Source organism: Mytilus edulis, chromosome 9 (assembly GCF_963676685.1).
Source record: "Mytilus edulis chromosome 9, xbMytEdul2.2, whole genome shotgun sequence".
Lineage (NCBI taxonomy): Eukaryota > Metazoa > Mollusca > Bivalvia > Mytilida > Mytilidae > Mytilus > Mytilus edulis.
Window position 1 is genome coordinate 53,175,808 of NC_092352.1, and position 26,612 is coordinate 53,202,419.

The 26,612-nt window shown below is 30.2% G+C and overlaps 1 protein-coding gene across 3 annotated transcripts in view; it reads left to right on the forward strand.

Annotated features, from left to right (window-relative positions):
• The window catches only part of LOC139489760 (voltage-dependent T-type calcium channel subunit alpha-1G-like), a 160,050-nt gene that overhangs the window by 114,416 nt on the left and 19,022 nt on the right, over nt 1–26,612 (forward strand). The window contains exons 10-27 of one of the 3 annotated variants that reach the window (XM_071276549.1): nt 2,186–2,298; nt 3,300–3,451; nt 4,831–5,019; nt 8,329–8,488; nt 10,746–10,901; nt 11,708–11,855; nt 12,819–13,042; nt 13,596–13,867; nt 14,298–14,631; nt 15,318–15,406; nt 16,059–16,182; nt 16,914–17,167; nt 17,747–17,873; nt 18,784–18,912; nt 20,106–20,195; nt 20,977–21,193; nt 23,743–23,894; nt 24,615–24,724. In XM_071276549.1, the coding sequence (XP_071132650.1) occupies nt 2,186–2,298; nt 3,300–3,451; nt 4,831–5,019; nt 8,329–8,488; nt 10,746–10,901; nt 11,708–11,855; nt 12,819–13,042; nt 13,596–13,867; nt 14,298–14,631; nt 15,318–15,406; nt 16,059–16,182; nt 16,914–17,167; nt 17,747–17,873; nt 18,784–18,912; nt 20,106–20,195; nt 20,977–21,193; nt 23,743–23,894; nt 24,615–24,724 (3,040 nt within the window). Of the gene's footprint in view, nt 1–2,185; nt 2,299–3,299; nt 3,452–4,830; nt 5,020–8,328; nt 8,489–10,745; nt 10,902–11,707; nt 11,856–12,806; nt 13,043–13,595; nt 13,868–14,297; nt 14,632–15,317; nt 15,407–16,058; nt 16,183–16,913; nt 17,168–17,746; nt 17,874–18,783; nt 18,913–20,105; nt 20,196–20,976; nt 21,194–23,742; nt 23,895–24,614; nt 24,725–26,612 lie in introns of all 3 variants that reach the window. The other 2 variants (XM_071276550.1, XM_071276551.1) reach the window with 2 other exon arrangements.

Consider the following 26,612-nt stretch of genomic DNA (forward strand, 5'->3'; position numbering starts at 1 on the left):
GTCCGTCCGTCCGTCCGTCCGTCCGTCTGAAAGTTGATCAATAAGATTTTATTAACTACGATAATTATTGTTATCATGATTTGAAGTTTATTTAAATTGTTCAAGAGGATTAATTAGGGCCCCGCCTTTAGGTGGGTCGCCCTATAGTGATCAGTCTGTCCGTCCGTCCGTAACACTTTAACTTTGTGTCCGCTCCATATCTAGAGAACCATTATGATTTCATACTTCATACTTTACATGTTTATTAACCACCACCAGAGGGCGTGTCATGATGTATGTACAACTTCCTAGGTCAAAGGTCAAGGTAAAAAAAAACTTTGGTTTCAGTTGACAACACTGTGTCCTGTGGTGAAGATCATGTCCGCTCTATATCTTGAGAACCGTTATGATTTCAAAGTTTATACTTGACATGTATATGAACCAACACCAGAGAGTGTGTCATAATTTATGAACGACTGCCTAAGGCAAAGTTCAAGGACAAAAACTTTGGTTTCAGTTGACAACCCCATGTCCTATGGTAAAGATCGTGTCCGCTCTATATCTTGAGAACCGTTATCATTTCAAAGTTTATACTTGACATGTATATAAACCAACACCAAAGGGTGTGTCATAATTTATGTGCAACTTCCTAGGTCAAAGGTCAAGGTCAAAAACTTTGGTTTCAATTGACAACCTCATGTCTTATGGTAAAGATTGTGTCCGCTCTATATCTTGAGAACCGTTATCATTTCAAAGTTTATACTTGACATGTTTATAAACCAACACCAAAGGGTGTGTCATAATTTATTTACAACTTCCTAGGTCAAAGGTCAAGGTCAAAAACTTTGATTTCAGTTGAAAGATACAATTTTTTAATGCACATTATTCACAGTGGGGCCCACAGAGATGGCTCCCATCTCAATGATATCTAGTTGGTTCTTATTGTGATTTTGTCATTTTGGACTTAAATGGGATTTTATTTTTTTGCGATATTGAGAAAAATCTTGTTTATTCATATGAAAAATTTCAAAATGTGAGTTTGAATTATTGCGATTATGACCCTGTCACATTAATTTCTGAATTTACAGTATAGGAATATACAGATAGGTATGTGAAAGTTACTTATGTGTGGGTCTACTCTGCTTTGATTTGCTTCAACATGTGAAGCAGATTATATGAGTTTAGTTCCTTCTTGTTGAGGGTTTCAGAAATATCTTATATAGGTGAAATACCATCAAATCATAGTACTTCTTGCATAAGAATAGGGTTGAAAAAATTTATTCCCTTGAGTTCGACAGTTGTAGGAAATTAATCTTACATTTCGTTGCAATGATAATTTCTGAGTCATAAGCATATATCTTGGGCGTTTCAAAGCACCATTCTTTTATTATTTTGTGTTTATAAAAAAAAACAATGATGGTACATGTATTACACCTTATATAACGTTAAATCAAATCACATAATAAATATCAGAAAAGGTTATTATGTGGTGTTGGCTATGATATGGTAAATGGATCTGAATCATTAAATGGTATGGTTCCTAACTATTTACAAGAAAATTTTCATTTTACTGATAATCAAAATTAAAACTTACGTTCAGCTGATGAAAAACTATTAAATCTTCCAAAACCAAAAACAAATTTTTTAAAGAAAACATTTACATATTCAGGTTCTCAAATATGGAACAGTTTACCAAAATGAAATAAAAATGAGTAATACACTTGTATCTTTTAAAACAAAATGTTACAAATTTTTCATCAATTGTGCAAATTAATATGCTTTTTCATTATTATTTAAATACAATTGTATATTGTGTATAATATAACTTTATAATATTCTATGTACTTATAAATATGTTATTATTATTTTGAGGACTCTCAGGAAGATTAGTTTTAACTAATGGGATCATCCTCTTGAAATAAAGATTATTTATTTATTTATTTATTTATTTATTTATTTATTTATTTATTTATTTATTTATTTATTTATTTATTTATTTATTTATTTATTTATTTATTTATTTATTCAAGTTATCTTTAGAGACAATATTGTATCAGCTACCAGATTCATACGGGGGAGTCCCGTTGTTTGGGAAATAACGCCTGGCCCCTTTCAAACTACATATAATCGCTACTGAATACATTAATGTTATGTACAACTTTTGTCTCCGTAAATAATTATTAATATTAAATTTGATTTTTTGTAGACTGTGTCTCGTACAACATGGAAAAGTTTGTAGAACACAAGTTATTCCGTTGGGGGATATTAGGGGCTATAGTAATCAACACAGCTAGTATGGGAATAGAACATCACCACCAGGTTGGTATTGGTCATTGTTTTTATGCCCCACCTACGACAGTAGAGGGGCATTATGTATTCTGGTCTGTGCCTCCGTTCGTCCGTTCGTCCGTCCTTCCGTTCGTCCGTCCGCTTCAGGTTAAAGTTTTTGGTCAAGGTAGTTTTTGAAGAAGTTGAAGTCCAATCAACTTGAAACTTAGTACACATGTTCCCCATGATATTATCTTTCTAATTTTACTGCCAAATTATAGTTTTGACCCCAAATTCATGGTCCACTGAATATAGAAAATGATAGTGCGAAGTTCAGGTTAAAGTTTTTGGTCAAGGTAGTTTTTGATGAAGTTAAAGTTACATCAACTTGAAACTTAGTACACATGTTCCCTATGATATGATCTTTCTAATTTTAATTCCAAATTAAAGTTTTGACCCCAATTTCACAGTCCACTGAACATAGAAAATGATAGTGCGAGTGGGGCATTCGTGTACTATGGACACATTCTTGTTTATTGATACTTATAGACTATCGTTGGTCATCTCTGATTGATTTTCTCACTTGAGCCGGTACAGCGAAAGTGAGAAAAGCAGTTGAGTTGAGATGACCAATGATAATCTGTTAATTGCTATTTAACCTATGAAGACGTTGATAATTTCATTGACAATGGCGCATACACCCTTAGTTTCTATCAATTTTTTTATAATTTTATAACTTAACTTTGCTGAAAAAGGAAATTATCAGTCAGTAAGATCAAAAGAAAATTTTGTAAAATACCTAATGTGACCTAGAGGTTACCCTGATAGAATTACTGCCCCTTATTCACAATTAAATGCTATTTGCAGAAGAGAAGACTTCATTTTTTTGGTGATGCCAATAGTTCTAAAACTTTGTTAAAATATTCAGCTTGATATGATTCTTCATCAAAAACCATATGTTGACTTTTTGGTTTTATAGTGCTGTTAGGGTGCTGTATAAATCGTGTTTAAAATTTAATCATGATTATAATTGTTATATTATATAATTTCAGCCTCTGTGGTTGACAGAAGTCTTAGAATACAGTAATATTGTGTTTTGTACTCTGTTTGCACTGGAAATGGTCCTTAAATTAATAGCCTATGGACCATTTGGTTATATCACAAATGGATTTAACGTGTTTGATGGATTTATTGTGATATTAAGGTAAGTCTGTGTATTTAGATACTAATACTGTGGATGCATTTATTTTTGTGGGTATCAATTTACATGGATTGAGGATAATTTATACTTACGAGGATATTTAATTCTGTGGTTTTAATAATGTCTGCATACAAGTCTATGGAAAATTTGTAATTCGTTGAACATTGAAATTATTGGTTCACCTGTACTAACGAAATCCAAGAAAATTGGGATCTAACGAACATTGATGAATCCACAATAATTTTAATACAAAATTAATAAATAAAGCAGGCTTTTCTCTTCAGGTGCTGAATGTTCTAGGGTCCTTCATGACTCAGTGTAAATTTCACAATACAAATGAAATAAAATGTGGTATGATTGTTAATGAGACATCTCTCCACTGGAGCCCAAACGACATTAAAGTTAGCTAGTATAGGTCATGGTATGACCATCAACAATAAGCAAATCCATAGCAAACTGTAAAAGGTCCTGAAGTGACAAATGCTAATTAATTCAAATGAGAAAACTAACAACTATGATTTATTCACAAAACAATAAACAAAAAACGAAAAGTTTTCTTCAAATATCAATTATGATATACAGCAACAATTGACCACCACTGAACTTCATTTGCCTATTTTCTTGGACACTTTACTAAATTAAATCTTGGTCATCATCAAGATTACATCAGCCACTACAGGGTGATGTAATCTTACTATGATAGACTTCATCGATTCACTTGAAGACAATTTACAAAATGACAAAATCTATCAATATTAGTAAAGTCCATATAAGTAAATATGGGATGATGGGTTGTTGGCAATTTGGTGCTAACCTCAGGTTTCTTTTATTCAAATTGGCCATTTCAGAATCTAATGCATTCTGGGTAATATTTTCAAAAGCATACACCAAAATGTTTTGATTGGTCAAATATGTTCTAAACAATGGAAATTCAACCAATGACATAACGTTATTTTCATTTTGGTGTACAAACAATGATATTACCCATAGTCCTTTAGATTCTGAAAAGGCAAATTGGTCATACAGACTTCTTAAATCAATCTAGAAATTTGTTCAAAGACAATCTCCTGCCAATTGTTCAAGTTATTTCCTTTTGTAATGTCTAAACTGGCAGATTTGAATTATTTTAGTTATTTTAAGATAAGAAAAATAATGAAAAATATTGAAAACAATTGCTGAATTTTAATTTATTTTAAAACATTTGAATTTCAGAAAATTAACTTTGATCATTGTTAAGTGGATTTATATTTGTTGAAATAATGGCACCATTTAATTACCACATAATTATTTTAATATGCTTTTTATCAAAACATTCATAATTTAATTAACATACAAGGATGGTTTACAAACAGGAATATTTAAATAATTCTTTTTTATTACAGTATGGTAGAATTATTGCAACAAGATGGAGATAGCGGACTGTCTGTTCTAAGAACTTTTCGTCTGCTAAGAATTCTAAAATTAGTCCGCTTCCTGCCAGCCCTACGACGACAGCTAGTAGTCATGCTCAGAACCATGGACAACGTTGCCACATTTTTTGCCCTTCTTCTTTTGTTTATGTTTATTTTCAGGTAATTATGCCTAATTCTATTTATAAATAGTCTAATTATTTTTCCATTTAAAAAAATTGGAATGTTCATCATTAATTTTTTTTTCTTTATTTTAAGAAATGAGTTGCAGATGCATATATATATATATGAATATTTACAATTCATGCTTATGTATGCCAAGTGAAAACAGTAAATAAAATCTTAAGGAAATTCCCTTCGAAAATATGTGGATTTTATAAAACAAAATTGAAAGATATGTTATAAGTTGGCCAAAGATGTAAATTTTCATGATTTATTTATAGTTGATCAGTGGAATATCAGCCCAAGATTCTATTTCCACTCATTAAGTTAACTCAATTTTCTGACGAGTCTGAAATTTACTTTGACCTTGAATCTTTGATAAATCAAATTCAGTGTTGTCTAAAGGTTAAAAAAGCATTAGATTTGCATCAGTATTTTGAATCAATGGATACCAGACAAAAGGTGATCTTCTGATCTTGATGAGCTGCAACGGTCATTAAATTTCTGGTCATTGACCAACTGAATTGATTTATATCATTTGTTACCTTAGATCACCATCGATATTCAATTTACCCTCATTATATAAAAATAAAAAGATGTGGGATGATTGCAAATGAGACATCTATCCAGTAGAGTTCAAATGACCTGGACATTGGCAATTACAAGTCATTGTACAACCTCCCACAATGAGCAAAACCCATTCTGTATAGTCAGCATTTTAAAAGTGCTGAAATGACAAAATGTGAAGCAATTCAAACAAAATCCTTATTCATGAAAATAAAATGAGAGATAATATAAAAAGAAGATGTGGTATGATTGCCAATGAGACAACTATCCATAAAAAGACCAAAATGACACAGACATTAACAACTATAGGTCACCGTACGGCCTTCAACAATGAGGAAAGCCAATATATAACAGACAGCAACCAAGCACAACCACTGTGTTAAAGGCTTCTGATTTCCACCAATAAAACACACTAAAAGTACTTACTTATAGGTTTTTTAACGACCTTGACTGGCTATAAAAGCTATAAAGCCCTTGCACGGTGGGTCGACAAACTAAAATTAAAATCATGTTCTTGGTTTATGAAATTTATGAACCTTTAATTATGTCCAGTTATCAATGATCATATATTATTCATCTAGGATAAGGATAAATTTGATAGTTAGTGAAATATCAAATATTGCTCAATTTGCATTTTTTATCATTTTCATTATCTCTCTAAAAAACAAAACATATGATAAATCAAAGCACAACAGATAAATAAAAAATTGTCGTTCAAAATTTTGTATGTCAATCACAAAAGAAGAATTTAAAATGAAATTTAGTGAATGTTCAGTATTTGATAAAAGGTTATTAAGAAAAAAATGATGATGTCTAAATATATCTCAATGCATTATATAAATCGATCAAGATAAGATCAATATCATCTTCATAAATCTCATCTTTGTGATACAAAAAAATGATGAAAATCATATACCAGTAGGGAGCCAATGTTTTAATATCAGTAAATCATGCTTTTACACAATAAATCATATTTTTTATCAAGCATATATATAAATATATTTCAGCACATTGAATGAAAACATTTTATTTGACTACTGTTCAGAAATTGATCTTGATATAAGACGCTTCTAATTTCACGCCTTTTCCTAAAAGTGGAGTCAGTACCTTAATAATTGTAATAAAATGTTGTTACAATTTGTAAGGAACTTGTTACCAGTATGATTGTTAGTTATCATGCCATGAGAAATCCAAAACTTGTTCATTCATTCAGAAATAATGGTCCATCTGAATAGATGTGGGATATATAATGATCATTTATTCACATCTTCTGTGTTCTATATATTTTTTTTGACAGCTTCATTCATTTCAGAGGGTCAGCGCTATTTATTCAAAAAAGAAAGACTAGACCATCTATGAATTATAGTATATTTGCCTTCATTCAACACTCATTTGTGAATAGTGGTATGAAGGTGTTATATTACGACCTTTATTAAAAAATGTATACATCCTGAATGAGAGAAAACTTTTTAATCTTTTTATTACTAGTTCATTTATATTGGCAGCAAGCACATCTTCTATTTCTTGACAATTTTTTAACACAAAAAAATATCTGTTTTTCAAAACCAAGCAGCGTTGAAATATTCGTACGTCATGGAGTACCAATTTTCATGGATTTAGAAGGTATAGGTATCTGAATTTGAATATTCAACGAGGCAATAAGGCAAAAAAACACAAAATCTATTACCCATGAAAAGAAAATTTTCTTGATTCACCAAAAAAGATACCCACAAAACTTCATCAACTTCAATTCTACAGTATAGAAATTTATTAGGGTATTACTAAAGACCTGACTAATATTTTAACTTCCTTTTAATTCTAGCATTCTGGGAGATTCCTGACTAATATTTCTACTTCCTTTTATCTCTAGCATTCTGGGAATGAATCTTTTTGGTTGTAAATTCTGTAAACCTCGAAAAGATGGAAGTATCTACTGCAATAGAAAGAATTTTGACTCGTTACTTTGGGCGATTATTACGGTCTTTCAGGTATTAGAAGTTGGAAGCACCCATTGTTAGTTGATATTGTGTTACCTAGCAACAGTTGCTAACCAATAACATGTGTTTGTTGATCCTGGTGTGCCTGGAGTTTGTGTTGTGTAATAACAAAAATATGCTAATTTAGTGCACAAAATGAAGAATATAATGTATAAATAGTACTCTGGATGTAAAAACTGAAAAATCTCCAGAATACTGCTAGGGAATGCACAAGTTGGGTTGCTACAATCTAAAAGGATTTTCAATTTAGATATTTGATTTTGGAAAAATCTGTCAAAATTTTTGAATTTTTTGCTTCGTTGTAGAAAAAAAAACTTGCAAAATAATCTGTAGTTTCCAGTAATAAGGTAAAGTTATTATAAATTTAAAAAGCTTTTGATTCAAAAAATTTAATCCCTACTAAGAAACATTTTTTACCTATCATTAATGAAAATGATAAACTTTATATGAAAAGAACACAGTATTCTGGAGAAGGGTTTTGAATTTTAGATCAGCTAATAATTTTGTTTGCAGCTATAGCTACTAGTTATATGCATTTAAAAATGTATGTCATGACCACATGTTAGACTAAACGATAGTTTTATGGTGACGGGTGGAATGTGTCTTTTGTGACATGCTTACATGACACATACGGGTAGTCAGAATTTTCTCAATGGATTTTTATCATTAAATGTTTGGAAGTTCCAAATCGGAACTTAGCAAATGGTGAAAATTATTCTTAGATTTTTGTTTTGAAAATGCACAGTGTCCTGGGCATGAATTTATTTGGTGGAAAATTTTGTTGGAGGGAAGATAGTAGTCCATGCTTCTGTGCAGAGGTTGACGATTATAATTCTACAAATTCCTGTATTTGTGACCGAGCCAATTTTAATTCCTTGCTGTGGTCACTTGTAACAGTGTTCCAGGTAAAAATTCTTTTCATAATTCAGTTTCTCTATTCTATTATTTTTAATATTTTTTTCTCCACTTAATATATAATTTCCTTTATTTCTCGGCACTGACTGGTTATGGACTTGCCTGACACACTTTCAAATTCTTTTTGTTGTCCTCTGAATATTATTATTATTACTGGATGCTTTTGAACTCTTCAACTTGTATATATTTAGCTTTTGTAAATATTTAGTTTTAAAATCTTTTGATGATGTTAGACTGAAAAAAGAAAAAAAATGAAGAAAAAAAAATATTTAAAAATTTTTCTAAATTTAATTTATTTAAAAATTTGCTTTGCTTGATGAAAATTGCTTGTATAATAATCTGATTCAGAATTAAAATAATTAAAAGATATTATTTCCCTGTATGAAAATTAGGAATTTAGTTGTTTAATAATTTATTTTACGAATGTTTATTAATTTTACCTGGGCACTGGTTTATGACAAATCATTTCCATTATGCACCGATTACCTCCCTTTGATGAAATTAGGTTCTCTCCCTTGGCCACCTATAATGCATATGGAAAAAAATCGAAAGTTTTAAAAATAGAGATGTAAGATTTAGGAATGGTCTTCTTCACTACACCAAGTTTTTTTCTGGTGGGTATTCATAATATTAAAAAAGGACTATTCGTGAGATCATGAAAACATATGGTGAACAAATAAGACGAAAAAGATAGATGAAAAAGTGAATGTATGCTGCAGCTGTTTTCATCCTTATTTTAACTGTTTGATGTTCTGAATTTTGCTTAATTACCAATGCAGAAATATAGTCAGTTGAAAATATTGTCACAAAAAACCAAAGAGTTAAGAATAGATGTATTGAAAGCAAGGCACATCATTGAAGGAAAAATAGGAAAAAATGAAATTTTTCAAGAAGTCTTTTATGCATTTAAGAGGAATCTTTTCATTATTCAGACAAGTAAATGTTATTCTGTTTACAAGAAAATAACACAAATAAGAGTAGAAAATTGAAATTATAGTTTATATTTTGAGGTATGACATTCACGATTTGTGCATGTTTGTATGTTAAATGTTGTACATAATCCCTGCATGTGCTTTCAATTGTTGTCTATGTTGTAAATGTAATATTTGTGATATGTTTTAAAGTTTTATATAGATTTATCTTTTAGTTACCAGTAATAATAATGTTTCATGGTGAACATTCTGAATGGATTTTATAAATAGCTCATTTATGATGAACTTTCTTATTAGCTTTTAAAAAATGGACAAATGTAAGCATTGTCAACACCCAGAAATTACTGCCTGTCATTCACAGTGGCTGTCTTTTTCTGTCCAGAAAGTTTTCAACTGTGAGAGAATTCAGCAGTTATTACAATTTTTACCTGGACTGTCAGTAAACCATGATTTACACACTAATAATATGGGGTTTGTTTATGGGAACTGTGAGAGACTGCTGTGTGAATCAGTGTGTAAAGTCCAGTTCGTGACAGTCCAGGTTGAGTTGAGAAAGACTGCCATTATTTTTTACAGTTACTAACAGCTGTTTATAGTCAAGTTTAATGTATCATGAACTGTTGTATTAGTTTCAATTGTGAAGTTAATCTGGGACAGAAAAATTACTGCCACTGGAACAGACAATTTTTTAATTCAAAAGGAAACTTTATTAGTTCCTTCAATTTTGCTCCTCTGTTGAGGTGTTGAAAACCAGATTCATGAATCAGAGAAAAAAATACCTTGAATTTGAGAATTTTGTTATTTTATATTATATGTTTTCAAATTAATGCAATGTTAGGGGTTCTTGGGCCTCTAAAATATATTAGAAAAACTGAAAAATTGTTTTCTATTGCCCATTTAATACTTATATAAATGTATACTTGTGCAAGTTGAAACACTTTTCAAAACTAAAGTTATTCTTTGCAGAATGTTGTGACAATCTTAACATATTAAAATGATCGGAATCTAAAAATTGAAAATAATTGTGTACTTCATATAGACTCTTTTGTAGAAATGTATTATTTGAAAAGTATTTTATTGAAAGGACAGTAGAACGATAATATACCCTTTTAAATTTTCTATCAGATTTCAAATTTGTATAATGGTATAATGGAATGAAAACGTTGAAAAATGTTCATTTTCAAAATGAGTACATTGAAAAAATATGTTTATGATTTTTTTTTATTCGAAAGCTATGCGAGGTGAAATGTATTATGGTCTATATCCAATATCATACAGAAATCATTAATCTGAAAAAACTTTTTCTTCTAACTAGGTTCTAACTCAAGAGGATTGGAATACAGTCCTTTACAATGGTATGGAGACCACGTCAGCCTGGGCTTCACTCTATTTCATTGCCTTGATGACCTTTGGGAACTATGTTCTCTTTAACCTCTTAGTTGCCATTCTGGTGGAAGGATTTTCACATGAGGCAAGTAGTTGATATCATTAATTAGAAGAAATTCATTTAAGGTGGTAACCCAACACTTTCACTAAAATTAATTTGGCTCGTTTAATTATCATAAAATTTTGACTAAGTATTTACTTTGACACTTTAACAAAAATATAAAAATTTCAAAAATTTTTAACCAACCATTTAAAAAAAAATTACTCTGGTTATATAGCAGTTTGATAAACACCAATTTTGGTCATTAAGAAACTTAATATGCCCTTAACAACACAAGGTAATTAAAAAATTTAGCTGACTTTACAGAGTTATCTCCCTGTAGTGTTAGGTACCACCTCAATTTTCTATCTAAATAACTATAAAAAAGAAGATGTGGTATGATTGCAAATGATACAACTCTCCACAAGAGACCAAATGACATAGAAATTAACAGCTATAGGTCACCAAACAGCCTTCAACCATGAGCAAAGCCCATACCACACTGTTTATTTTGGTATTGACTTTCATTACCATTGATATGGTCATAATAATAAATTATAAGTTAACAAAATTTTTAAAAAATTTCGACTTAAAAAACTAAAGATTTTCTACCCCTGGGATATATTGCCATTGCTGTTTTTAGCAAATCCTATCAGAATTTTGGGTCTGTAATACCCAGTTTAACTTTGAATTTAATTTGACTTTTAGAAATTCTTTGATTTTAGCGTCACTGATGATCATTTTGCAAACGAAACGCAAGTCCAGCCTACACAATTTAAAGCCTGGTATGTGTGATGAATTTATTTGTATTTATTTTACATGTTGAAATGTTATATTTTTTTCTTTTCTAGGAGGAAGAAAAGAAGAAAATGAAAGAACAACGTCAGAAAGAAATAGAAGCCTTCCTTGCTGAGACCAACAACAACGAGGAGAAAAATCAGACCATTAAAATCAAGGCAGTAGATATTGCTCAGATCAAAATTAATAATAAAGAAAAAGGTTTGTACTTAATTTAACACCTTGTTTTAAAAATTTCAATAGGGAACATACTTTACATTATTGTAATATTAAAGCAATTTTTAAGATGTTTCAACCATTGGCCTTCTTCAATTTCTTTATTTTTGTTCACAACTACATGGCAGACTTATTATTTTTTTTTTGGGGGGGGGTTCTGAATTTGATAGTCAATAAATATTAAAACACATGAAAATAAATTGTGAAAGTATGATGTTTGGCGTATAGTGTGTATTAGCTGCAGAAACGTAGCTCTTAAAGACCATGTGAACTTTTTTTTGACAATTTCCACACTGTAAGGACCATAAGAGCTACAGTTCTGCTGAAAAGTGTGCACATGTAGTACACAAAGTTTGAGTTCATGTATTTTATTACCAAAAAGCATCCATTATTTGATGCTATTTGAATTTATCAAATTTGCAAATCAGTCACTTTTGGTCTTTTATGTCAAATAATTCCTATTGTGATTCAAGAAAATTAAGGAAAAGCGTCTCATTACTCTTGCATCATTGTGAAAGAAATTGACAAAGGAATAAAAAAACTTGTAAAGAAATGTTTCTTTTTACTGAATGAAACAAACAATTCATGATTTCTTGTTAATGTTTGATTTGAATACAACTTTAAAGTTTAATTGCCAAATGAAGTATGTTATCCGTCATTTTGTAATGAAAATAACAACAAATCGGCTACTTGCTGTGAACCAACTTATTTTCACTAATACTTCATTTCATGTAAAGCCAGTGTCTATTTGACTGCACAACAATTTATTTTCCTGATTCATTTATTTTCTTCATGTATTTATATAAGAGCAGATTTAAAAGACATATTCTAAATATTATTTTTCTACTTTTGAAAATTAGTTGGTCTACAGTACTTCATATGTCATCATATCACGAAAAATCTACATTCAGCTAACAAATATATAATGTAATTCAGTTACTTTTGCAGAAAAAATGTTAGCTTTGTGTCCAGTTATAAAGGAGGATAACGCCAACAGAACTGGTCAGGCACCTGATATCGCCCCACCAATCATCACACATACAGCAGCCACACCCATGCCCACACCCCAGGGATCACCTAACGAAAATCCTAACAAAGATTACAACAAAGTGACATTATGTGTCCACCCTCAGGTTCAGATGGACACTCTGTCTGTACATTCATCATCTACTGTAAGTTATTTTCATTGCAATACACTAATTTCTTATTTCCTCATTTTAACTCAAGAATAAATAATTTTTCAACAGGTAACCTTCCCCTTCAAAGCATGACATTTTTTCATATTTCTTCTGACTCAGCAAAATTATCAGAAAACAGTTTATTTTCCTCAAAATTATGCCAATTGTCAGTTCTTCTTTAGTTCTGCTTACTTGATGGAATACCAGAATGTCCTTTAACAGAGTAGTTATGTCTGGAGTCAAAAACCTCTAATATGAAAAATTCTACTGGTGCTAAATAGTTTGAAAATACAGAGTAAGACTGACAAAATACAAAGTAAGACTGACAGATACTTGAATAAGAAAAGCAACCCGGTAAATAAAGATGTTGATCCATTTTCTTGTAAACTCAGATAATCAAATGAACTAAGATTAAAACCAAGAGAAATTTTATGTTAAATTCTCCATAAAAGTTTAATCCACCCTCAGTTATATTAATTTGATTGCTATTTTAATCTAATGCTAACATATTTGTCAGCACAATGTCTATTATTATTTTTTTTTGCAGTCCAACGCTAGCTTAAGATCATCACCGCGTCTTTCACCAAGAGCTTCACCCCGTCCATCTCCCAGACCTTCACCTCGTGGATCACCCCGCCCAATTTCAAGGTCACCTGGTCTATGTAGATCCTACAGTTACGGAAGCAGAAATAATAGTTGGCGAGGCAGGAGAAGTCGTGATGGAGAGAGAAGATGTCTGGTACAGGAGTGTGGTAAATCTCAAAGCGTAGATTATTATGACGATGATGTATTCATACCATGTACACCCATTCCAAACAGGTATATATGTCCTTATATCTTATGTTCCGTGGTAAAAAAAATATCTACAAAAATACCAAGGTAAATTCAAAACAGGGGAGATAAAACCTGACAAAATCCTGCATCACAATTCAAAGTCATACTATTCACTTGGTATAGGCATTTTCCGAAGAAAAATGGGTTTAACCTGGTTTTGTAGATAGCTAAACCTCCCAGTTGTTTGAAGATTTAATGAAATTATGTAAAATTAAAATAGTGCAGATTGTTATAACCAAAAATTTATTTTAATATGGTTCAAAGAAATATGGTTAAAATTCAGTTTAAATTGATCATTGTAAAAAAATACACTTGCATGTGTTTTGGTGAAATGTGAGTCACAAATATTGATTTCTTGTCTTAAAATATGATTTGAAAAAAATATAAGTAATTATAAATTTCTATTTCGTTTCAGTCGGCTAGATTGCAATGGCCATTTGCCGTTAAACAACCAACGAACATTAAGTCCGCAAAACTCCATAAAGCGTCAGCCATTTCCATCACCTCGTAACTCATTAAAAATTCGTAACAATTCAGTCAGCAGCACACAAAGCGTCTGCAACTCAATATATCTGAGTCGTCAGAACTCTTTTACTAGTCGTCGTACCATGAACTCTTTGTCTTCCATGACTGGTGTTAAGGAGGATTATAAACAGAATAATCTATCTGAATCACCAACTGGTGAAGCTAATACCCAACATATATCTGACGTTGAAGACGAGGAAGACCCAGATGCTATGGATGAAACAGTATGTAATGTTATTTTGAGTTAAGCTTCATGCACGATTTTGTATTTTTTTTATAAAGTTTCCTCAATTAACTGCATATGGTACGGAGTTTTTTAACATTAATGTTTACTACAAAAGTTGAGGTTATGAGAGCATCATACAGAAGCGTTTATTTTTTTCATTTAATAAAGGTTAAGATCACTGTATACCGGTATATTCATTTGTATTTATACTACTTTTTGGCAGTAACTTTTTTCTGTAAAGGTGATATATTGCTTTTAAATGGATTAAATGCACCATCGTCATTTCTGTTAATAAGCCACAGCAAGTCTAAAAGTATATATAAGTAATGATAAGTACAAATAGTTTGACAGTAAAACAGACTTGGTTATAAAGTATCATAAGCATCAAACATACAAACCCTGACCTAAAATTGCTTAACTCATGTCATTAGGTCTCTGGTGGATATCACATATTCCGATACTAAATTGAATTTGTACAATTTTCGGATATCTTTAGATGGCAACACACACAATTTATTTTTACTAATTAAAACAGAAGGTAATTTTCGTGTCATTCCCCAGCAAATAAAGCAATATAACAGTTAAATGACAAAGAGAATATTTCTTAAGGGCACAATATTAGAGTTCTTTCTTTAGCATTGTTTCAATCGTTACTGAACTATTTTTCTGATTATTTCTTTTCAGAATTGTTCATGCTCCTGGTTTCCAGAACCAAAAGGCTGCTTCAAAACAAGAGAAGAATATGCATTATATATCCTTAGTCCAACTAACTGGTATGTTGGATAAAGCTATTTACACATAATATGAAGATTTATACAGATTTTCAGGGCAGTTGTAAAATCTCTATCATGTGGATTCATTTATTTTCGTAGGTATCAATTTTGTAGATTGCTGAAAATTTGCATCTTCATGGATATTTTATATTGTAGTTTTGCCAATCACTGTACACAAATTAAAGTCTATTGAAAATATGTTATTCGTTTAACAAAAAATCCTTCCATTTATTATTTTGACTACATTTTCAGATATGAAAAGATATTATATATTTTCTTTAAAATCCACGAAAATTGGTTTCCAACAAATAATGATAATGAATCCACAGTTATTATTTTGATAGATCAAACTTATAATCAAATACATAACTACTATTAGGGGCTAATTTTATCATGAAAATATCTTGTGCAGTACTGCCAAATTTACATGGGATCACTAGATTTTCATGAATCATGGACACATATCCATTACCATTTTTTAAACAACTGTTTGGAAAAGTTGTTTATGATTCCACAATGTAAAGATCTGTTTGATGAGGAAGATAATTTTCAAGATAATTTGGCTAAACAAGTTTTTCTGTTGACTTTATTGTTATATAAAATGTAAAAAGGTTGGAACTAATGCTTCTTTTTATTATTTTTTTTTTTACAGTTTTAGAAAATTTTTACACCATTGGATGGCTCAGAAATGGTTTGACAACTCTGTGTTATTTTTTATTGCTTTGAATTGTATCACATTAGCTATGGAACGACCTGATATACCTCCTAAATCTAAAGTAAGTCAACAATATAAAAAAGAAGATGGGGTATGATTGCCAATGTTTACACAATGTATATATCTGTCAAAGATTTGTCAAAATTAACTCTTTAATAAAATTATAAAATGTACTGGCATTTGTAGAAAGAGAGATAACTTGTTTTGATAAACATGTAATTAATATTAGAAAGTAAATAGAAAAATCTACACAATTATTTCTCTCTTTCTTTCTTTTCTGTCTTTTTAATACTTAAAAATATTATTATATTATTTTATACTAATTTTGAGGGCTTATAAAAGAGGGGCAAAAGATACCAGAGGGACATTAAAAATCATAGATTGAAAATAAACTGACAATGTCATGGCTAAAAAAGAAAAAAAAACAACAGACAAGCAAAAGTACACAAGACAAAACATAGAAAACTAAGCACTAAGCAACACAAAACCCACCAAAAACTGGGGGTGATCTCAGGAGCTCTGTAAGGGTAAGCAGATCCTGCTCAACATGTGGCACTCGTCATGTTGCTAATGTTATTACAAACCTGGTAAATAGTCTAATTCCAGAGGTCACATATAACATTGGCCTTGTCCATCTATCTATCCATTGTTTCATCAGAAACTTTCTATGGTTATGTATTATTTAATGCTCTTGAAGCCTAAGTTGATGCATAATAGCAAGGTGTGATAATAGTTGAAGAAAAGTTTGAAAATGTAAATAGTAAACATCCTAATTTGTTTTCTTTTTTGCAGGAGAGACAGTTCCTCAACTATTCAAATTACGGCTTTACTTTTATATTTGCCTTGGAAATGACAATCAAGGTATCAGCAAAAGGATTACTAATCGGTAAACATGCCTATTTAAAAAGTGGATGGAATGTGATGGACGGGTTCCTAGTGCTTATTTCCTTGACCGATATATTTATATCCTTGTCAGCAGCAAGCAGTCCAAGAATCTTTGGAATTCTTCGTGTTTTCCGATTACTACGAACATTGAGACCTCTCAGGTGAGTCTTATATATACTTAACACCAAAAATCGTTCATGTGTTAAATTATTTTATTTCCAGTGTACTATTCTTTATCAGTTTTATGCTTGAAACATGTTTTAGTTAAAGAGGGGCAAAGATACGAGAGGATCATTCAAATTTATATGTCAAAAATAAACGGACAACACCATGGCTAAAAAAAAATATCAATAGCCAAACAATAGTACAAAAAACACAACATAAAAGCTTCTTACCATAAAAACATTATATGATGATTTCTTATTATAACTTTTTGATTGTCCTTGGGGACGAAATTGTTTCTAAAATTCAATTTTACTGCTCTAAGTATGGTTGTGTATTACTACCTTAGCATACAGTTGTAAAGAGAGAGAGAGAGAGCGAAGGCATGCTAATGAAATATGATACATAGGATACAGATGATTATACTATTTACAAACATCATCCTAGATCACCTGTGTGATTCTGTTATGATATATGTACAAGACTATGTTTCCAACAACTATATACAAATCAAGTATATTACACTTTTTAATGATGTTTTATCGACTAAATGTATATTTGTGAATTCTCCATTTCAGGGTAATTAGCAGGGCGCCAGGTCTTAAACTGGTTGTACAAACATTATTGTCATCATTACGACCAATCGGAAATATTGTTCTCATCTGCTGTACATTTTTCATTATCTTTGGAATATTAGGTGTTCAGGTAAGAATGAAGTTATTAGACCCCTACCGACAGAGTCTTAAGTTGACTTTAGGTTTACATCCTGTCCATCTGTCTGTCAGTCTGTCTGTCCATCTGTCTGTCAGTCCAGCAAATCAGTTTTCCACACTTTTCTTCATGCTTAAGGTGGTACCTAACACTTTAACTAAAATTAATTTGGATCGTTTAATTTTCTTCAAAATTTGATAAGTATTTACTTTGACCCTTTAAAAAAAATGTAAAAAAAATCAAAAGATTTGAACCAACCGTTTAATCAGAAAAATTACACTGGTTATATAGCAGTTTGACAAACACATATTTTGATCATTGAGAAGCTTAATATTCCCTAATGAACACAACGTCATTAAAACGTTCTGCTGATTTTACAGAGTTATCTCCCTGTAGTGTTAGGTACCACCTTAAAGATATTGATTTGGATAATAGGAATATAGTTTGCCATGCAATACTCTTAGAATGCTTGTTTAACCTGACTTTACTTAAATTAAAGTCCTCCAGGATCATTATATTACAGACCACACAATCATATAGCATAGACCTTACAGAACTTTTAAACAGTAAGTTGGTTTTTCAACAACTCTAAAAAATAAAAAAATAAATTAAAAAAATACATTAATTTGTGCATTTCAATCGTTGGGGTGAACCCCTATTTTAAATGGGTTTTGTGTTTTGCCAAAAGAGGACCTAAAGTTGTTTGAAATCTTGTTCTTTTAGATTATAGTTGTCTCATTGGAAATTATTGTTGTTTTTGTATAGATAAATGTTTTTTGATTTTGCCAAATCTCATTTTGACAAATTCCGTCGATAGATATATGTACTAAATCAGCATATTTTTAAAAGTGACATCTTAACTCACAGAATTTGAATTTAAATATGATATTAATTTTTTTTTCAGCTTTTCAAGGGAAGTTTTTACTATTGTAAAGGACCAAATGTGAGACATGTTGTTAATAAAACAGAATGTGAATTAGATCTTCACAACAAATGGGTTAACCAAAAATATAACTTTGATGATTTAGGCCAGGTAAGTTTATGTTGATAATAAACCTGCCTGTCTAGACCAAACTCTGGTATCAGGACAAACCAATAAACTGGTCCCAGAACACAGTTATTTTGTAGTGCATTTCTTTTCCCAAATGAATTCAAATTTAAAAAATTGCATCCTGCTCAATCTCAAAAAGAGTTTTTACTTGCTTCAACTGAATAATTTGACTCTACTTTATCTAATTCATCACCCAAAATTTTTTAAAGATGTATTTCATCTCCTCGCTTTATATTTCATTCACAAAATATAAGGAAAATAAATTTGAAAAGTGTCTGAAAAAAAAAATGGTGTTGTGTCCACACTAGGGACTATAGGAGTAGGTTCAGTAAGACCCCATTTTGGCCCGTAATATAGCAGTTTTGCAAAATTGTGAAAATGTAATCCTTTAGCTATTTATTGGAAAGTAGAATGCTTCTGCTACACAAATATGGTCTGTTTTTGACAATACAATGCACATATATCGGGTACTAACATCATAAAGTCATGATAAATTACTGAAATCTTCACAATTATAGCATTTTAGTTAAATTTTAGACGGTTTCTGTCTCAATTGAAAGTGGCCGCAATCGTTTTCATTCATAATATTGAAATGTAAGTTGTATTTGATGATAATACATAACATATATAAAGGTTGAGGATGAACACGGATGCGGCCACTTTCATTTTTGACGAAAACCATCTGAAATGAAGATTTTTTGCATATTTGATAGATTTTTCATAATTTTACTTCAATCGGAGGGTTTTTAATGACTCAATCAGCTTAAATCTTTCACATATACTAATTGAATCAATTCAAACAGACACTTAAGTGTTTAAAAAGTGTCCAAAATCTTTCGTTGGATGAACCTGAAATTTGAGGCCAAAATCGGCCCTTACCGGACCTACTCCTTTGTAGACAATGAAAATCAAAGGCTGATAATTGTGTCCTCAGACCACATGGTTGACCTGTGAAAACAGATTACTAGTATGTCTAATTTAGATAAAGTCTTCAATTCTGAAGAAGTTTATTTTGCACACCTTTGATTGAATATTTTATGCATTTTAAGATTAATAATTTTAAGAATACAGAATATGAAAAAAAGCCTATTAAAATCTTATTTTTGGTGCTAAAAAAATCGATTTAAATATTGTACTTCAATGTATTATGAATTGGTTGTTATTTTATATTGTAGGCCCTTATGGCATTGTTTGTGTTAGCCTCTAAGGACGGATGGGTCAGCATTATGTATACTGGTCTAGATGCTGTGGGAGTGGACATGCAGGTCAGTTTATTATACCTTTTGGTGTTTGTCCATAACTGGTCATCACAGATGTTCTGCTAAAATTTTGACTTCATAAGAGAAAACGTCTGATGCATTGTTAATATGCTGAGTTTACATGCCCTGTTTCATCATAATTCTAGAAATATATTTTTGTTTTTAAAAAAAATAGTTACTTCAGTGTTCTGGGTTCATATTAGTGCATCATTACTACTTTTATTTTTAGATAAAAAAAAGGAAGATGTGGTATGATTGCCAATGAGACAATTCTCCACAACAGACCAAAATGACACAGAAATTAACCACTATAGGTCACTGTACGGCCAACAACAATGAGCACAGCCCATATCACATAGTCAACTATAAAATGGCCCCGAAATGACAATGTAAAACAATTCAAACGAGAAAACTAACAGCCTTACTTATGTACAAAAAAGTTGATTTTGTTTAAGAGGGGTGAAAGATACCATAAGAACATTCAAACTCATAAGGCGAAACAAACTGACAATGCCATGGATAAAAAAGAAAAATACAATCAGACAAGCAATAGTGCCAAAAAACAAAACAGAAAACTTAAAACTCAGTGAAACAAACCCCACCAAAATCTGCTGGTTAATATTTATTTCTCATGTTGGATTTAAAATTTATTTATTTTTTACAAATCTTTATATGGACATAAAAACAAACTTTTGTAAACATATTTACATTTTACAATATTTAAAAAACATAAAATAAACAAGTGGATTTCAAAAACTGAAGTATTTTTTCTTTTGGATTATTACAGCCCAAAGAAAATTACAACGAATGGCGTCTGATATATTTCATCTCATTCTTGCTGCTGGTCGGCTTTTTTGTACTGAACATGTTCGTAGGGGTTGTAGTGGAAAACTTTCACAAATGTCGAGAAGACCAAGAAAAAGAAGAGAGAGAAAGACGACAGAAGAAAAGATCACAGAAAATGGAACAAAAGAGAAAGAGTGAGGAACCCTTTGGGGATTTTGGTTTGTACCTGAGTCTGGCTTTATTATTTCTGTCATCTGTCATGCACATCTGGTTTTGGGAAATGTCTGCATTTTTTAACACTCCCTCCAATGCCTCTAAATCGGAGTTGGTAAATAAATAAGATTAGATTATCTCCCTTGAAAAAAAGCTAATCAAGATTAGAGTTATTTCCCCTGAAAAAAAGCTGTGAGTGTTGATTTTGAGAAGTTCTCTTCTTTACAACCTGTAGGTTCCTTGATGCAAATTTATATAGACAAAAAGGCATAATTACAGGATTCATGGTGCAATTTGCATATTCGTCAATAAGCATATTTACTTTTCAATTAGATCAGTCTGTAAAAAAATTACAGATTAAAACATTGTTTTCCAAATTTATAAGAAGAAGGTATAAGTTGAAGTTTATTTTACCCTTGGTTTAAGTAAATGCAAAAGTTGGTCAATTGGGAACAATTTGGAGATTTATTGGAAAATTTACATTATCTGACTTATATGAGCTAGTATATTTTCATTAAAAAATGTTATTTAAAACAAAAGTTATTTTTTACTAATTTATGTACATTTTAAAAAGTTTTCAATTTCCTTTACCTTTTTACAATATATTCAGAAATAATGTGTGCATTTATTTTTTGGATTGTTTCATTTTACACTAAAATGCATTTTTTTTTCTTTCTGACAAGTATACATGTCTCTGCTGACATTGAGAAAAATCCTGTTTAATTCATATAAAAAAAATTAAAATGCGAATTAAAAGTATTGCAATTATAACCCCGTTGCATTTTTCCCAATAATTTCTGAATTTATAGTGGACTTATTATAAGAATGCAGCTATTTCTCAAACTTCAAACAGCATCAGTTTCATATTATTTTGACATATCATTTTATTCATGAAAGCTGAACATCAAAATTCAGGCTAGTTGCTAATTTAAGAGCTCTATACTGGAGCTTTTGAGGCTAATTCATGTAGGATTTTTAAGAAGGGCTAAGCTTAACAACATAAACCATGGAACCGTTAACTAGTTTTTTCTTGTGGAATTTTTTATATAAAGATAAGTATTAAAAACTAATAAATGTTATAAAAAATTGGCTAAAGCAGAAATCCGTTAATTCTTCAAAGTAAAGTTACCTGTACAGCACTGATATATTTGAACCATTTTGATTTCAATAAATAAATTCTTTCTAACAAGCTCAAAAGAATTTATGAATCACAAGAGAACCTGGTTAACAAAAGAGTGGTTTTTGTTGTAAAAATTGTTTGCAAAAGTTTACAAGGGACATTTCATTTATCCTTCCATTAGTCGAAAGAAATCATTGCTTTCAGATAACGAAAATTATGGCCTTATTGTAGCTTTACTATGCTTGAAAACAGATTTGCATTTCATAGCAGTAGTCTGCTTTTGTAAAAAAAAAAAGAGTGAGAGAAAAGCTACCTAGTGGTTTCTGTATAATAACATATTGATATGTGTAGTCAATATCTAGTTAGCTGAAGTCTCTGCCACATTTTTGAATTGAGAGAAAAGGGATTCACGACTCGTATGTAAGATATTTTTTTTTAAAACACTTACTTGGATGTATTTTAACAAGAAATTTGTTGTTTGCACTAATTATTTTATTATTATCAGTATTTTTAAAGCCTTTACTTAGAATTATAGAAATGTTGTAATTGATCAAAAAAACAATTAGATATGTTTAAAATTCAGATATTATAATTCTAAGATTGATTTTTTTTAAATAAATGTGCATAATACATGACCCTTTACGGTATTTACAATAGAACTTTTAAAAAATTTAAACATTTTTTTTATTAATTTAGTGACTTTATTAGTTTATGATATAGAATTTGAAAGACAAATTTTGCATTTGCTTTTTGTAATTATTATTAAGGTCTTCATTTGGATACCAATTTCATTTACATTATAAGATTTTTAAATATTTTTATATTATTTTGGTGAAATCCCAGTTAATTTGTTCTCTTCAAAATTTTGAATGTGATTGGAATGATTTTGAATGTTCACAATATAGACTAGTACTGCATTTGATATAGATAGTAAATATTATTTACATGTGTGTGCATTATTGTGCCAGACTCAGTGTTATGTTGTCTCGTTTGTTATGTCCCTTTATGTGTCTCACAGGTAGGTGATTGTCTTGTAATCTTTATTCATGTCATGCCATCTATCATGGACATTTACATTTATTCTTGATTCCATGCTTTTCTTTTTTTTCTGAATCATTCATGTGATTTTAAAAATATTTTGTTATTACTTCATGAAAATAAAACATTATTTCATTGTATAATTGAGCAATTTATTCTGATAAAAATAATAAACAAATTCTTATCTTTTCTCAATTGTAAAAGGCATAACATATTTGTTGAATTTTAAAGAAATCTTTGATAAATATTATAAAAAGTCATATAAAGTGGAAATTAATATTATTTTATGGAAGACAGAGAAAAATAAATAGAGGGATGATTAAATGTCTTTGTTTTGAGAAATTTGGATCTTTATATTCTGTAACTTAATAATTACTTTTTATTTTTTTAATTAAGAACTGAACCGTCCAGCATACTGGTCAAATTATTCTCCTTGTCGTCTGGTTATTCATCAAGTGGTCAACAGTAAATACTTTGACCTTGCCATAGCAGGGGTCATAGGGTCAAATGTCATCACCATGGCGATGGAATACTATATGATGCCACCGGTATGTTGATATATCTTTATTAGAGTGTTAATGCCGTTTTCGATCAAAGCAATACAATTAATAACAGAAATAATTTGTAAAAAAACATAATTGTTGTTGTATACTAAATAGAATAACAGCCACTTAATGAGACATGAGCTCTTCAATTTGAGAGAGAGAAAAATGAATATATTGAGGTTGATATAGAACAGAGGACAATCAAGTTTCCTCCCATAGTACAGTCAAGAGGAACTTATTTGATAAGATTTCAACGATTCATTTATTGTTGATATGAGGGATAAAAGGAATGAAATGCAACATGCAGAAAATTTTGCACATGACACAAATAATACCAAGGGGGATATCAAAGTGAAAAAACAATTATTAAGGGGGTCTCATTGCGGGTTACGAACCCCGGATCCCGCTTATTGTTTTGTCAGATTCACGTATCCCGCTTACACTATGTATGTAAGCAATTCTCATTTTTTTGTAATTTCTCGTGTCCCGCTAAACTTCATTTCCCGTTTTCACGGCACAATAATTTGACTTTCATGTGTCACGCTTACAAAAATTCGACAATCCTGCGTCACCCTTAGACCACAATGAGACCCACTATTAAGCTAGTAAATTTTACAACTATAAGAAACGATGTTACATCATTAAGGTAGAGAAAGAGCATTGATAGTTTTAAGTAAACTCATGTTATTTTACATTGTTTTCATTTATTCTCTAATTTTTCAGGAATTAGAATTTGCGCTGAAGATTTTTAACTACTTCTTCACATGTGTGTTCATTATTGAGGCCACTATGAAGATAATCGCTCTTGGATTCCTTAGATACATTAAAGACAGGTAAGAAAATCTTTTGGTGAAATATTAGGGATTTGGTATTTGGGATAAAATTGAAATAATGCATGAATGGCATCATGGGAAAAAGTATCTCTGGCATTTTATTTGACCATTGTGTAAAAGATACTACAAAAAATTAACAATGCATGATGAACTTGTTTGAAGCATTGAGAAAAATTTTGTTATGGAACAAAAATTAACCAAGAAAGACCTTAGGTTTTGATTTTTAGTGTTTCTAATCTAAAAAAAATTGTTTTGTTTTGTAAAAGTTTTAATTATTATGAGGTTATTTCCAACAATAACAGAAAGAAAGAAAAAAAAATAAACTGCTATTTGTTTTGAAACTGAAACTTAAAAAATCACTTCAAATTTAAGACAATCAAAATAGATATGAGAAACTTTAAATACTGTGTTCAAATGATCATCATTTCTGTATCTTGCCCATGAACATTAATGTGGCACTTTTTCCCTTAAATGTTTCAAAAATTGAATATCTCTCATCATGTCTTCCTTGACCATTGTGACATGAAAATTGTTTCTTTGTGTGTAAATTAAATTTATTCCCTTTGATAATTATGGAAGATAAAAGTTATTCCCCTTGACTATTGTGTAAATTAAAAGTTGTCTCCCTTAACTATTGTGTAAAGTGAAAGTTGTCTCCCTTATTTGTTTAAGTAAACCTATTGTTTTTGTCTTTTTCATATTAACAGCAGGTAAAACTTTGTGTCAGTTTTACTCAAGCTCTTTAATCCCTGTTTTACAAATTTACACACTTTTCTTTCACATAAAACTTGTGTGGATCCAATTTGCTTCATATTGTTATTGTCGTTTGTTTTCTATCTATGCAAATCTGTCTTTTTTCTTGTCAACAGACATGGCATATTTACCAAGATTTTTTTGTAAAATGGTATTTAATAAATTATAGACGAAAATGTAGAGAGGATATAAATTGAGAAAAAAAGACCAAAAATGTATTTATTATGTGAAAGAATGGTGTAATATCCTTAATACTTTTGACAGTTTTTACACAAAATACAAAAACCCTATTTTTCTACCTGTGTAAATAGCATGTTGTTTTTTTGCTGTGTATTTCCCCTAATCTTCACATACTATTCTCAATTTAACTATATAACTACTTGGACTGTTTCTGATTGTCATTTTTCCTCTTAAAATATTATATCAATGAAAATTTTATCAAATTTTAATGATTTATTGCATTAGAAAATCAGGTTTAATAAAAGTTCTTGTCAAACTGGATTTTTTTTGTTTGAGCTCAGTATTTTTTTTTACACACAGGATGAAAATTTGTAATGTGTCGTGTTTCAAATGTTATTATTAACTCAACTTTTAATTGGAAAAAAAACTGTGTTACTTTTCTGCAATTTACCATATTTGGTAAAAATCTGCATTTTTTTTTATTTTTATTGCATGTTTTAAATTTCCTCTACAAATTATCTTTGAATTATTCCCACACATATTCTTATGTACTAAACATAATTGCACTTTCAGACAATTTTTTACTAATTCAAAAATAACTGCACCTTTTTTAGATTTTGTACATATTTAATATAACTCTTATAAATTAAACTTTGTGAAGATATTGTGGCTTATAAAAAAACAATGTTTGATGTATCTTGCAACAAAATCTTGTTAAACAAAATTCTGAATATATTTAATGTGGAAATTGTGTGTGTGTGGTTTGATTTGATTGGCTATCATTCCATGTAAATATAATAACAGCGTATGGTTAGAGGATGTATAGTCCCTATCAAAGAATTTTAACATTGAACTACTTTTTTTTTTTTTTTAAACTTTTTTTTCATGATTTAGGGGTATGAAAAAGGGGTGCATACTTTACATAACTGCATACTAGACACGACTGAATACGGTA